Below are 15,752 nucleotides of genomic sequence, written 5' to 3'. Positions count from 1 at the left end.
TTTCCACTCCCATGCTTCACAGTTGGATGGTGTTCTTGGGATTGTACTCATCCTGCTTTATTCTCTAAACATGGGGAGTGGAATTTATATCTAAAAGGTTTTCTGTTGGTATCATCTGGTCATATGCCCTTTTCCTATCCCTCCTTTGCATCATCCAGATGGTCACTGGAAATCTCAGATGGGCCTGGACACAAGCTGGCTTGAGTAGAGGGACTTTGCACGCGCTGCAGGATTTGAATCCACAGCACCTTTGTGTGTTACAAATCATTTAAAACTGTGGTCCCAGCTCTCTTCAGGTCATTGACCAGGTCCTGCTGTGTAGTCCTGGACTCATCACTCACCGTTCTCGTTATCATTGATGCTCTACTCCACAAGGCGAGATTTTGCATGGAGCCCCAGTCTGTGGGAGATTGACAGTCATCTTGAGTTTCTTCATCAACAGTTGTCATTCACCAAGCTGTCCTGTAGCCCATCCCAACCTTGTGAAGGGTCTACAATTTTGTTCCTTGTGTCCTTAGACAGCGCTTTCTTCTTGGCATGGTGGGGAGGCTGGGGTTTGGATGATTGAGTCTATGGAAAGGTGTCTTTTACGCAGGTAACACGTTCAAACCGGTACAATTAACCCAGATAACAAGTGGAGGGGGGCTTCTCAAAGATGTGAGAGCCAGACACCTAATGTGCGAGTATACTGTATGTTGTGACTGAGCAAGATTGTATGACTTATGACTTGCTTCAAGCAAGCAATGACTTGACTAGACTTGCTTAAAATTTAGTGGGGACTCGACTTGCTTGAGTTTTGTCTACAGTAACTGGGGACTTCCTTGAAACTTCAAGGTTAAGACTTGAGACCTACTTACGACTTGCACACTATGTGACTTACTCCCACCTTTTCCAGGACCCAGGAGCACATTAAGGAGACCCAGCTTGCTTGATACAGTATAACTGCCACGCCGTCTCCCACAGTTGGGTTCTTTCCAGCAGAGCTCGCGGCTGTCGACGGAATGGAGGAAGAGTCAACTGTGGTCTTCAGTGGTGACTGTGACACTGGTGGAGGGTCAGGATGTTCCTGTGGACTTGCCAACCGGCCAGCTCTTTGTCCGCTTGCGGCTGGGCGAGCAGCGATACAAGACCAAGGTAAAAAAGCAAGACGGAATCACATCAAACTTTATAACGTTTGTTGGGAAACTTGATTTTTAAAACAAACAGATGGGCCAGGTCATTTGTAGGTTGAATAAAAAATAAGTACTGTAATATTCATTTTTATTGTTAAATTGTATTGTACATATTTTAATTTATTTAAATATAATTAGCTCACAATTATTTAATCAAATGAATGTATAAAATGTTAACTGTATATGGTATGTAAAACAGTTTTATTAATCATTTTTATATCTAAATTAGTTAACCATTTTTTAAATAAAATAAAACAATGTAAATGTAATTTTGTTTTACTGTTTTATTATAAGCCCTACATGAACAAATAATTAAAACTAACAAAAAATATGTAAAATTGTTTAGTAATAATTTGGATGTTATTTACTATAATTGAACCAAATATTCAATGAAATTAAGTGTATATATAAAATATAGCCAATTGCTTAATGAAATTAGTACAAATCTTTAAGTGTATATGTATTTTTTATTTTACTTCTATATTTTCTTTGCAATAGATCAATTACCCATTAATGTAATTAAACATTAAATTTATATTTAAATGTTTAATTTATAAATATATTTGCAATAAATTATTCAAACACATTTTTTCAAATTGTATAAAATATGCATGTGAAATTATTTTACTAATAGTTTTATTTTCTTGCAATGCATTAGTAACAAATTATTTTATAAAATGTATTAAAAATGGTAAATGTATACAATTATTTTGTTCATATTAACAATAAATCATCCAACCAATTATTTTACCAGATAATGTTAAATAAATAAAAATGTAATAAAAAAGGAATAAATACGTTTTAATGAATACATTTTTTGAGAAACTGGCAAAAATAATGCGACAAATATTACAGGAAATGTACAGTAAATGCTTGGTGTTTAGGATTAAAGAACAGAGCGGGCTGAATGTGTTTTTATTCCCCCATGCAGAATGTCAGCAAGGTGTCCAAGCCTCAGTGGAGAGAGATGTTCACCTTGAACCACTTCCTGGAGAGCCCAAGCATCCTGGAGGCGGAACTCTGGTCTAAAGAGGGCCGACGAGCCGAAGAGTGTTTTGGAATGTATGTGAGTCTTTGCATGCTGACTTCCTCGTTGGTTCTGCTTTGATTTGATTTGGTTCTCCCGCAGGTGTCAGGTGGATCTTTCCGGCATCCCCCCAGATGAAAGGCAGCTCTTCACGCTAACGCTGGACTCGGGCCGAGGACGTCTGGTCTTCTTGGTCATGGTCAGCACCTGTAGCGGGGTCTCCATCTCAGACATCTGCGCAGCGCCCCTCGATGAGCCCACCGAGTGCCAGAACCAGCTGGACAACTATGTCAGTATCACCATCACGGCTCTATGTTTGTCTTACCTCTATCAAGGAGGTTTTCTCCTTTGGGCAAAAAAGAAATATTTAAAAAAAAAAAATGATAATGTCATAAAAATATCTGACTTTCCCCAATTTAAAATAAACAAGAAAGAAAAAAACTATCCGAACACAGTCAATGTCCCAAAACATGTACCCACAAGCTCTGTCCTTGTCCTTCTTTGAATTGCCACTAGATGGTAGCATTCGTTTGATAATTAGTCAGTGTGCGGTATCAAAATGTTTTCACATTGGTGGTTGGACTAGATGTCCCATTATTTATGTACATTATGTGCACGACAATCATAATGTCATTTAAAATATCAGAATTTTCCCAAGATGTCGTTGTACTGGCAAACAAATTTTATTTAAAAACTAGCATACTTTTCCAAAATTATAATTATATTAATAAATATATTATTAAAATACCACATGCAAATAATATTGTCATAAAAATTGCTAGATTTCACCAAAATGTCTTTGTATTGGCAAAGATTTAAATATTTATATACAGCTTTTCTCTGTTTTTATTTGCATCCATTTTTTGAGCCGCTTCTCCTCACAGTCATGCCTACGGGCAATTTAGAGTCTCCAATTAATGCATGTTTTTGGAATGTGGGAGGAAACCGAAGTACCCGGAGAAAACCCACGCAGGCACGGGGAGAACATGCAAACTCCACACAGGCGGGGCCGGGGATTGAACCCGGGTCCTCAGAACTGTGAGGCTGACGCTCTAACCAGTCGACCACCTTGCCGCCTTTTTATTTGCAAACATGGTAAAATAATGTAATTGAGAAAAAAATGCCAAAATTATCCCAAATAAATTAAAAACCTAGTGTTGTTAAAAAATAAAAATGAAACCATAAATAATAATGTCTTAAAAATAAAAAAATAAAAATCCCAATATGTCGTTGGCAAGAAACAAACAAACAAATAAAACAGACATAATTAATTAGCATTAAAAAAAAGTATGAAACATTTCTTGATAATAGCAACATTTTAAAAACTAAAAACATCATTGTTTTCAAAATAGGTAAAAGTCCTCCAAATCTATTGGCAAAAATTTTAACAATGATGACCGAAAAATTTATTTATATTCATTCATCCATTTTCCGTACCGCTTATCCTCACTAGGGTTGTGGGCGTGCTGGAGCCTATCCCAGCTGACTTTGGGGGAGAGGCGGGGTACACCCTGAACTGGTCGCCAGCCAAGAGCAGATATTTATATTTGAAAATACATTTAAAAAAAAAACCATAGTTAATAAAAACCAAACGTAATTAATACTGTGTCATTACTTTTGGGCATTATGTTTACAATGTTACATTATTAATATTAGCAGTATCATGCATGTCGTTGTTCATTCAGAGTCTTCAAAGGACCTTGAAGAACCTCAGCGATGTGGGCTTTCTCCAAGTCAAAGTCATCAAGGCGTGCGACCTGCTGTCTGCTGATCTGAACGGTAACCTCAACAATTTGTTTTCCAGTTGGAAGTGGAAAACACATTGCATGATGGGAACTGTGTGAGTTTCTTTTGCGTGGCGCAGGCAAGAGTGACCCCTTCTGTGTCCTGGAACTCTGCAATGACACACTGCAGACACACACAGTCTACAAGAGCCTCCAACCTGAGTGGAACAAAGTCTTCACCTTGTCAGTATTGTCCCGAAATTATTCAAAATATTTATTTTCATGATTTTTTTTTAATACTAATTATAGTGTATTGCTACTTAATTTTGAGAAGGGCACTCACCTTCTACACATCCATCCATCCATTTTCTGAGCCGCTTCTCCTCACTAGGGTCGCGGGCGTGCTGGAGCCTATCCCAGCCATCACCGGGCAGGAGGCGGGGTACACCCTGAACTGGTTGCCAGCCAATCGCAGGGCACATACAAACAAACAACCATTCGCATTCACATTCACACCTAAGGGCAATTTAGAGTTGTCAATTAACCTAGCATGCATGTTTTGGGGATGTGGGAGGAAACCGGAGCGCCCGGAGAAAACCCACGCAGGCACGGGGAGAACATGCAAACTCCACACAGGTGGGACCGGGGATTGAACCCCGGTCCTCAGAACTGTGAGGCAGACGCTCTAACCAGTCATTCACCGTGCCGCCCACCTTCTACACATAATATTTTAATAAATAATCACATAAAAGAGACAGTTTAGCACAAATACTTAATATTAATTTGAAAAAGAATATGGGCAGACATACTTTTGTGTGGCATAAAGTATCACTGATTTGAATTGAAAACAATCACAAAATCTTTTGTTTCGGGTTGTACCGCCAGATATACTGTATCCTAAAAGGTTCCCCCACAATTTCCTTTCAAATATAAATCCAAATGAATCCAGCGGAACCTGTGAGCGAGGGGGATAAATTGAGTGTCTACGTAAATGGTTGTACACAAAGGAACGCAAGATCTACAGTAGTAGAGACTTCTAAAAGGACACACTGGTAACCAAACAGCCATCATCAGCCTTTTGGGAGGCATTTTCTCACAGGTCTGGGTGAACTGTTTGGTTGGGATTTCTTTGAGTACTTTAGCAAAATATACGTAATATCAAGCCCGCTAACTAACATCAGCTCTACAGCTCGCTATCCATTTCAGGGTCAAATCAACACGTGTGCCATTAATCCGAGCAACAGAAAAGGCAATTAATTAGCCAGTCCCTCAATCATCATGTTAACAATATCTGAATTTCCACCACGCCTGTTTTGGAATCAATATACCTGTTGAAATGTCAATTGCAGCTGGAGTTCCGTCTCTCTTCAAAATAATTTACCTTCTGTAACATCTTATTTTACATTACCACATTTAATCTATGGCGGTAAGGAAGAAGGCGAAAAATTCTCATTCAAACCATTTACACTGGTTTCTCAATTGCTCTGCCTAGGTCAAATGACATACTGTACATTAGAAAGGTTTGTTTAGTAATGGTGCCATCAGAGCTATTGCCACTCAGAAGTATGTGTGACGTTATAATGAAAAGTTCTATTAGGCGCCAGATACTCCCTTTCAGTTTTGTACATAAGCTCAATTCGTTTATGGCACATAAAATATCTTTTTGATTTTCTTGTATTATTACCAAGCATTTAAATATTTTATAATAATAATAATAATAATTTTATATTTATTTCACTTAAAAATGTTTTTTAAGGTTATATTATTTAAATAAAATTATCATTTTTTTTCAGTTTTATTTCTAATGTTTGATTGCATATTTTTGGTACTGTATGTTGTTGTTGTTTTTTTTTTTTACTTTGGTAAGCACCAAACACATGGAGTTTGTACTTGAATTTAATTCATTTTAGGAGTTAAATGCGCGGCACGGTGGCCGACTGGTTAGAGCGTCAGCCTCACAGTTCTGAGGTGTGGGGTTCAATCCCCGTCCCCGCCTGTGTGGAGTTTGCATGTTCTCCCCGTGCCTGCGTGGGTTTTCTCCGGGCACTCCGGTTTCCTCCCACATCCCAAAAAACATGCATTAATTGGAGACTCTAAATTGCCCGTAGTGAGTGCATGACTGTGAGTGCGAATGGTTGTTAGTTTCTATGTGCCCTGCGATTGGCTGGCAACCAGTTCAGGGTGTACCCCGCCTCCTGCCCGATGACAGCTGGGATAGGCTCCAGCACGCCCGCGACCCTAGTGAGGAGAAGCGGCTCAGAAAATGGATGGATGGATGGATGAGTTAAATGCGCAAAACAAGGAATTTAGAATATAAATAATGCACACAACAAGAAAATTAGAACGCTAACTATACATGAGGAATTTAGATTCCAAATATACACAAGAATTTTAAAGGCAGAACAAGAACAAGGAATTTAGGCACTAATTGTGCACAATGACAAATTCAAATGAGGAATTTAGACAAATAATGTACACAAGAAATTTGAAACCTACATTATGTTCTAAATGATGCTAAATGTAAGGAATGCGATGCAAATTGTGCGGAATAAATAATTTAGTAATTTATCCACATAAAATAATGTAAAGTAAATTAGACACAAAATATTGTGCATAACAAGGGATTGAGATGCAAAAACTATGTAAACAATGAGGAATTGTTGTGTGTCCAAAGTCCGGTCCGAGACATTCATGAGGTTCTGCTGGCGACCATCTTCGATGAGGACGGAGACAAAGCTCCAGACTTCCTGGGAAAAGTGGCCATTCCTCTGCTCTCGGTACAAAGCCGTCTCCCTCAGTCCCTCCTTCCCTCCGGTGTTGTGTCGGCCTTCCGTGTCACGCAGAGATGTGATCAGACTCGACTGGTGGTCCGGTTCGTGGCCCGGTCGGTGCCGCGCCCCCCCAACAATTTTTGTGTTTGTGCTCGATGCAGATCCGCAGGAGGCAGCAGATCACTATGCTCCTGAAGAAGGAGGACCTAGGCGACCTCACCAAAGGAAACATCACGCTAGAGCTGGAGATCATTTTTAATCCTGTGAGTCCACATCCAGAACACCGATACTCTTCAAACCTCCGACTTCCTCTGGCAACTTTTTTATCTTTGTAATCCAGGTCCGAGCCAGTATAAGAACATTCCAACCCCGGGAAAGAAAATTCATGGAAAATGATCCCAAATTTTCCAAAAAGGTTAGACACACTTTTTACTAATTTCTTTCAAAGCCCTTCCCCAAAAACCACAACTCCAAAAAATGACTTGCCCCTAAAAGATGACTGGTACTATCTGCAACTGAGTCAATAAACAATCTCCAACAACAATAAATCTCTAGCCGCTATAAATACAGTAAATAACATAATCATATAATGGTACTCTCTGCAGTTGAGTAGATAAATGGCTCCTATTTATGGTAAGTACGGTAAATAACATTGCATTTGTCGAAATAAAGCTTCTCCCTCCAATAAAGGACTCACTGCTAATAAATGTCTGGTCAGGTGTGACACGCTTTGGATGAATTAGCTGCCTAGTGTATTCGCTGTAAAATCGATTCCATTGTTGGATGAGGCTGTAACATAATTAAATTTATGAAAACATGAAGTGCTGTAAATACTTCCCTGATACGTAGATTTTTTTTCGAGGAGGGCCTTTAGCTGTACTATTTACGGGGGTTAGAGTAGCGAAAAACACAAGTAATTCACTCCCCCCAAAAAAGGTTCATAATCGCCTGTATTAGTATTTTAAACCATAAATATGCCTCGAACTATGATCCAAAAACTGTTTCATATAATTTCAAACTTACCTTACATTTCCCCCAAAAATCAACGGCTTACAGATCATTTGATAAAAAAAAAAAAAAAAAAAAAAAAAAAAAAGAAAAGAAAATGCACCAGAAGTGTGTGTGTGTACATGTACGGGATGTAGACTCACCGTCACAACCCAGACTAAACTTGGCTCCTTCCAACATATATAGCTTGTCTCTCAGTCAGGATGTATCACATCTGAATTAGCTTTGCCAACATTTTATGCCGTGTTATAATGTTTCAGAAAGAGCACAAAAACGTCAACAGGTATGTTTTTCAGCAAATAGCTGTGGATAGGTTCCACAGAAAAAACCCAGTGTGGGGAATTGGAAAATAGTGAACCGCGAATTTGATGGGGATTACTGCATATGACTAAATCCAGTCCAAGTGTTCCTCCCTCGTGTAAAGTGGTAAAAGCAAAAGCAGCCCGCTGCTTTGAATTGAGCATTAATGGCCGCCAACCGCGCCGTGTTCTGCCACATTAGTTTAGTTCACACAGTGTGCAAGACAGGGTGCCAGACCGGGTGCCTGACTGTCTGTACTTCCAACAAAAGGCTCATTGTTGTCAGACAATATGTCGCCCGCTAACGCCCAAATTGGCTTACAGTGGCTATGGCGTGTGGTGCGGCTCCTACTGCTTGTTTTCATGTTGGACAAAATCAGGTCAGTTTTCTGACGTGGAACCCTCCCTGACTGACGGCACTGGAGCCTACATGCCAAAACACAGCCCCACACGCTCCACCACGCTGTGTGGACAACCAGCTAAATGCTTATTTACTATCTTTACAGTCGTCGGTGGACCAGACGTACATGATTTTGTAATCATGGAAGACAACTCATAGTTTTAAGATTAACCTAACGTTTGTTTTGTAAATCTAAAAAACATTTCATAGTTACAGTAAATGCAACATGTCATTTGTAAACATTGAAAAGAAATTGGTCTTTAATGAACAATGTGCATGTTTTTGTAAAGTTCGAAAACAACTTTTTTGTAAGCATAGAATACGTTTTTTCATAAGCCTTAAATTTAGTCTTTAGCGAACCTAATGTACATGTTTTTTGTAAATATCAGAATTTAGTTTTCAATTAATCTAACCTACGTGTTAACGTCAAAGAAAAATTCATTTGGTTTTGTGCGTTTTTTCGTAGACCTTAAATTTAATCTTTAGCGAACTTAATGTACATGTTTTTGTAAATATCAAAGACAATTTAGGTTTCAATTAATCTAACCTACATGTTAACATCAAAGAAAAATTCTTAATTTTTAATAAAATGTATGTAATTATTTTTGTAAACGTCCGACGATTTATACATATTGATAAACCTAAGGTATGTGTTTTTGTGAATAGCCAAGATAATTTGGTCTTCACACATCAAAAACTAGACTTCAATGAAGCTAACGTACATGTTTTTGTAAACATAAAAAAAGACTTATACAAGTGAAAATAATATATGATGTCCAGTACATGTAATTGGAAATGGTGTGGTGGAGATTTTAGTGTTCGAGTCTGTCTTTTTGTAAACATCAAAGAGGATTCTTTCTTTACTGAAGCTAATGTTCATGTTTTTTTAAACCTCAATCTACAAACCCCAATTACAATGATGTTAGGACATTGTGTAAAATGTAAATATAAACAATACAATGATTTGCAAATCCTTTTCAACCTATATTCAACTGAATACACGACAAAGACAAGATAGTTATTGTTCAAACTGATCCTTTTTTTAACCCCCCCCCCCCCCAAATATTCACTCATTTTGAATTGATGCCTGCAACACGTTCCAAAAAAGCAGGGACAGGGGCATGTTTACCACTGTGTTATATCAGGGGCATGTTTACCACTGTGTTATATCACTTTTCCTTTGAACAACACTCAATAAGCGTTTGGGAACTGAGGACACGAATTGTTGCAGCTTTGTAGGTGGAATTATTTCCCATTGTTTCCTGTTGTACAACTTCAGTTGCACAACTGTCCAGGGTTTCTGTTGCCATATTTTTTGTTTCCTAATTCACACATTTTCAGGTATGGACTGCTGGTAGGCCAGTCTATTGTTTTTAATTTTACTGCAAAGGCACCCTGTTGTACCACACACTGAAGGTGGCTTGGCATTGTCTTGCTGAAATAAGCAGGGATGTCCCTTCCAAAAGGCTAAGCACTCGATTTACCGGTCAATCTACGTTCCTACCCTCACCTATGGTCACGAGCTGTGGGTTGTGACGGAAAGAACAAGATCGCAGATACAAGTGGCCGGAATGGGTTTCCTCCACAGGGTGTCCGGGCTCTCCCTTAAGAGATGGGGTGAGAAGCTCGGTCATCCGGGAGGGGCACAGAGTCGAACCGCTGTTCCTCCGCATCGAGCCAGATTAGACTTGCGGGACAGCAGTTGTAACCACTTCATCATAATCTTGTTTGAATTTTGTTTTTGTTTTCAGGCTTTGGCCAGGAATGTGCAGCGAGTGCAGGCGCTGTACCGGGCCATCACGTCCACACTGCAGTACGTGAAAAGCTGCTTTCAGTGGGAGAGCGTCCAGAGGAGCCTGCTGGCCTTCTTGGTGAGTTTTTGGCGCGCAGTTTAAGTTGCCACCTATGGAACCTTTAAAATTACATTATACATGCATGCAAATCAGTCGCCTTTCGGCGAAATTTGCTGTTTTGAACTCAAAATAGGCCAGTTACGTGAATTGTATAGATCCGCCGCCGTCGCTGTCGTCATAGGCTATTTTTTACTTCTTGAACGCTGACAGCAAGCGGTAACGGTACTTTTACTCCGTTACAATGATCTAAATGTCGCTTGCTACTTTTATTGATCATCCATCCACCCACCCATTATCTGAGCCGCTTATCCTCACAAGGGTCGCAGGAGCGCTGGAGCCTATCCCAGCAATCATCGGGCAGGAGGCGGGGTACACCCTGAACTGGTTGCCAGCCAATCGCAGTTTTATTGATCAATTATTGCTTATTTATCAACTATTTCATGCGCGAGACTACGACTTCTACTTCCACATTCGCCGCTGTTTGCGCCAATCAAATTTAACCGCTAGCTAGTGACGTTTAAGTCTAGTTCACCAATCAAACGACAAAAGCAAAAAAAAATTACCGGCATGACCAGATAACTATTAACTAAATGGCCACCATTTTGGGAAGGTCGTCGTTACCTCCGAAGGCAACGGCGCGCTACTCTTGTTTACATTTAGACGAACAAAAACAACAGCATGTATTGTAGTATTTGTCTGGCACTGTCTGCCCAAACGTGGATATTTCAGCTCACTTATAACTTGAGAAAGCCCCATGCAGTAAATTGCAAATGATTGTTTTTTTTTTTTTAATGTTTTTGCTATTTACTCAGTACTTGAGGAATTATTTCACTGTGTACATTTTACTCTTACTCAAGTATTTTTTTGAGTATTTTTACTTGTCACATTATTGTCAAGTAACTACTCTTACTTGAGTACAATATTTGGCTTCTCTACCCACCTCTGGCGAGGACATCCTCTATTGCTACTCTTACGTTTACACAAAATGTTTTGCTCATTAGATCAGCCAGTCTCATATTTGTTGTACTGGTCTTTTGTATTTTCGCATTGAGGTGCTGCGGATCATGGCCCTGGTTGCGGTCCCAGCGGAACCGAGAAGCACACGTAACATCGGCGACAAGAGCTGATCCGCTAGTACATTTTGTATTCATTAGGAAACGCGGCTACAATGAACTAATTAGTTTACAGATGTTAAATGTATGAAGCGACGGAGCGATGTTACGCAATATGTCACAACACAGAATTGACTAACTTCAAATTCAGAAATGGCCAATAAAAACAAAATAATATTGTACTTAATATTTTCCTGGAGGATGCATTTGGGATTAGCCTTTAAAGTTGGTAATAGTGAAAAATGAAGTGAAACAGACAAAGATTTTAGTCAATTCATTTCCAGAATGAGAGTGCTTAAAGAGGGGATGCTATTCATGTGGCACATCTTGAAGCAGGCATCAGGTGCAGGTGGAGATGGGCCTGGCTCAAGATCGAGGCCAAAACAAAAAAGCAAAGAAATTAGGCAAATTTAATTTTAATCTTAAATTTATCTGCATGAAGATTTTTTTTTTTATTTTGTTTTGCCTTACTGTAGTCTTCAGAGTCTTCCAGATTGCTTAATATATGTTAAAATAAAATTAAAATCTCTGCGGGGCCCGGGGATCCCCTCAGACCCCTCTACAATATATATATTTTTTTTTTTGCGTGTAACCTTTTTCATTCCTTTGGTGTTTGCATGTCTGTTTTTAACAGTGACATTTAACTGAGGCCAGGCGTTTAAGTGGATGAAGCACCTGACAAGATTTTTATGTATTTAACTGGAAAAACTACCTTTTTTAAAAGGAAGTGATTAATTGGAGTGCTGTTTATTCCAGTATAAACAGTTGTTTAATTGAGTTGGTTTTTATTCAAGTGGATGAAGCACATGGTGTTTTTTTTTTTATTATTTGTCTCCCCCCCCCCCCCAACAGTGAGATTTAATTAAGACGCAAGGTGTTTAAGTTAATAAAGCACCTGGCGAAGTGTTTATTTTTTTCAAGTGGACAAAGCACCTGTTTTTTAAGGCGGTTATCATTTGAGGTGCTGTGTTTATTCCAGTAAAACGGTGATATTGAGTGTTTAAAAATAAACCAGGTGCTTGGTCCACTTAAAGAAGGCGTTTAATTGAGGCTAGGCATTCATTCATTCAAGTGGATGAACCCGAAGAAAAGGCATTTGAGGTGCAGTGTCTATTCATATGAAGCACTTTTATTTATTTATTTATTTATTTATTTTTATATAAAGTATTTAGTTAAAGTGAGGCATTTATTCATTCAAGTGGATTAATAACCTGTTGTCTTTTTAAAGGAGGCATTTAACTGAGGCCGGGTATTAATTCAATGTATAAAACACAATTTTTTTTTAAACTCATTTAATTTAGGTGAAGCATTCATTTATTTTTTATTTAACCTTTATTTGTCCATGTAAGGCCATTGAAAACAGATTCTCATTTGCAATGCTGACGTGGCTGCCGACAGCAGAGTACAAGGCAAAATAAAAGGAAACACAAATAAAGGCATTTAACAAATTGCAGGCATATTTAAATGAGGTGATGCATTATTAATTCAAGTAGATGAGCTACTTGGGACTTGGCGTTGTTTTAAAGGAGGCTTTTAATTGAGGCGAGGCCTTTAGTCAGACTACTTCCTGCCTGCATTATCATTTGCCTTCTCATCAACCCCCTGTGGAAAGTGTCCCAAGTTTCAGAAGTGCTCCGGGTTCCTTTTCCCTACCTCGCTGGGGATCTGGAATGTTCCGAGATGTTGCGAAGTCGTCACAGAATGATGACTCTATAATGTGGCTGTTTCCGTATTTTTGCAATCCTAGTTGATAATGACAACACACACACGCACGCTTTTCCAGCAAAGCTTGTCTTGGCCTTCACAAAACAAATGAAGGCACGTAGGCCTGGGCTTCACGAACACACCAAACTGTGGCTTCAGTGGCCTCATAAGGACTGTAGCCACTTACGCTGCAATACCCACACTTTCCGGATTAAAGGTTTCAACACCCACACTATGGACCAACCAATAATGGTGGCGTTTGCAAAAGAATGTTTTTTGCATTTTCAGGCTCCAATGCTCTTTCCAAAACTACTATTTTTTCACTTGCTGTGAAAAACTCAGACAGGGCTTGGGGAGAGAGCAGAATGATAAGTTGTAAAAAAATAAATAAATAAATACAATAAAAAATTGTGAGAGAGGGTACCGATACAGAATAACTAATTTGCCGGTTTACGACATTGTATCAGTGACAAGGAATGTTGCCTGTGTGGGAAGAAGTGGGAAGTTTAATACCCGGCACTCACTGCTTGTTTTTTGGGTTTTTTTTTTCTCAAATGGCAGAAGCATCCTTAAAAGATTTATAATTGAGGTGTGGTATTTATTTCTTGCGCTGGCTTTTTTTGAGGAGGCGTTTAATAGACGTTAAGCCATTTATTCATTGATGTGGAAAAAGCACCAGACATATTTTTTCAGGGATGTTTATTTTTTCAAGTGGACCTAGCACCTACGGTTTATTTTAAAGAAGGTAGTTAATTGAGGCGTTTATTTATTCCTGAAGTTCCTGCCTTTTGTTTTAAAGGAGGCATTTAATTGCGGTGAGACATTTATTTATTGACATGGATGAAACACCTGCGCTATTTTTAAAGATGACATTTGATTGAGGTAGTGTTCTAACACTTGATACCGGTCTTGGTCTCGAGACTGGTCTCATGACCACCAGAGGTGGGTAGTAATCAGAATCAGAATCATCTTTATTTGCCAAGTATGTCCAAAACACAAGGAATTTGTCTCCGGTAGTTGGAGCCGCTCTAGTACAACAGACAGTCAATTTACAGAACACTTTGGAGACATAAAGACATTGACAAAAAACAATTGTGCAAAAAGATGCAGAGTCCTCTAGCAGTTCGAATGACTAATATTGCAATAGTCCGGTGCAATGACCATTGTGCAAAGGGCGCTGAGACTTCAAGGAGTGTATGCGGTTTAAAGTAACGAGTAGTGCGATAATCTGGGACAATGTTGGTTGTGCAAAAGTTACAGATACTCCTCAATCAGTGTGCAAATGGAGCAGATGCTACTCTGGCATGAGCGGCCAGTATATGCAAATAGTGCAGCATGGCGAGACAACTACAGTGAGTGCACGAGTAATACATAATTGGCCCCACAGAAATGTGACAATGAACTCAAGTCAAAAAATTGCCAGCTTTTTGTAATGGAATTATAGGTTAGGTGTTTAAGAAGTTGATCGCAAGAGGGAAGAAGCTGTTGGAATGTCTACTAGTTCTAGTTTGCATTGATCGGTAGCGCCTACCTGAGGGAAGGAGCTGGAAGAGCTGGTGACCGGGGTGCGGAGGGTCAGAGAGGATTTTGCACGCCCTTGTCTTAGTTCTGGCAGCGTGCAAGTCCTCAATGGTGGGTAGGGGGGGTACCGACAATCCTTTCAGCAGTTTTGATTGTCCGTTGCAGTCGGAGTTTGTCCTTTTTTGTAGCAGCACCAAACCAGACTGTGATGGAAGAACACAGGACTGATTCGATGACCGCTGTGTAGAACTGTCTCAGCAGCTCCGGTGGCAGGCCATGCTTTCTCAGAAGCCGCAGGAAGTACATCCTCTGCTGGGCCTTTTTGAGGACGGAGTTGATGTTGGTCGCCCACTTCAGGTCCTGAGAGATTGTAATTCCCAGGAACTTGAAGGTCTCGACGGTTGACACAAGGCAGCTGGACAACGTGAGCGGCAGCTGTGGCGAAGGATGCCTCCTGAAGTCCACGATCATCTCTACAGTCTTGAGCGTGTTCAGCTCCAGGTTGTGTCGGCCGCTGCACTTCATCCTAGAACACCTCGACAGTGCAGGGACCTACGTGAGGATCCTGTTCGTGGACTTCAGCTCAGCCTTCAACACCATCATCCCTGAACTCCTTTCATCCAAGCTTCTCCAGCTCAGCGTCTCACCTGCCATCTGCCAGTGGATTTACAGCTTTCTGACGGGCAGGACACAGCAGGTCAGGCTGGGGGAGGCCACCTCATCCACACGCAGCATCAGCACTGGGGCGCCCCAAGGTTGTGTCCTCTCTCCGCTGCTCTTCACTCTCTACACGAACGACTGCACCTCAGCGAACCCGACTGTCAAACTCCTGAAGTTTGCAGATGACACCACTGTCATCGGCCTCATCAAGGACGGTGACGAGTCTGCATATCGACAGGAAGCGGAGCGGCTGGAGCTGTTTACTCCGTTACATTTAATCAAATAACATTTTCCATAAGATGTACGTCTCAGAGCACTTTAAATGCAGCATAATTTTTACTTGAGTATTTATGTGAAGAAGGATCGATACTTTGACTCTGTTACAATGATCGCCATGCCGTTCGCTACTTTTATTTATCCATTCTTGCGTGTGCGCGTCTCTTTTTAGACTCCATCTTCGACTTCCGCATAGGGCGCCCATTGCGCCAATCACTGTCATTT

At 40.1% G+C, this 15,752-nt stretch overlaps 1 protein-coding gene across 12 annotated transcripts in view; it reads left to right on the top strand.

The window, feature by feature from the left end:
* The window catches only part of LOC133473355 (multiple C2 and transmembrane domain-containing protein 2-like), a 62,312-nt gene that overhangs the window by 35,192 nt on the left and 11,368 nt on the right, over nt 1-15,752 (top strand). For 7 of the 12 annotated variants that reach the window (XM_061765054.1, XM_061765038.1, XM_061765047.1 and 4 more), the window contains 9 exons: nt 964-1,134; nt 2,104-2,234; nt 2,302-2,488; nt 3,885-3,978; nt 4,064-4,166; nt 6,598-6,700; nt 6,856-6,957; nt 7,035-7,109; nt 10,153-10,272. In XM_061765054.1, the coding sequence (XP_061621038.1) occupies nt 964-1,134; nt 2,104-2,234; nt 2,302-2,488; nt 3,885-3,978; nt 4,064-4,166; nt 6,598-6,700; nt 6,856-6,957; nt 7,035-7,109; nt 10,153-10,272 (1,086 nt within the window). Of the gene's footprint in view, nt 1-963; nt 1,135-2,103; nt 2,235-2,301; nt 2,489-3,884; nt 3,979-4,063; nt 4,167-6,597; nt 6,701-6,855; nt 6,958-7,034; nt 7,110-10,152; nt 10,273-14,838; nt 15,551-15,752 lie in introns of those variants that run through there. The other 5 variants (XM_061765061.1, XM_061765059.1, XM_061765060.1 and 2 more) reach the window with 3 other exon arrangements.

This window comes from Phyllopteryx taeniolatus, chromosome 2 (genome assembly GCF_024500385.1).
Source record: "Phyllopteryx taeniolatus isolate TA_2022b chromosome 2, UOR_Ptae_1.2, whole genome shotgun sequence".
Taxonomy (NCBI): Eukaryota; Metazoa; Chordata; class Actinopteri; order Syngnathiformes; family Syngnathidae; genus Phyllopteryx; species Phyllopteryx taeniolatus.
This window is presented reverse-complemented; position numbering and strand designations above follow the sequence as displayed.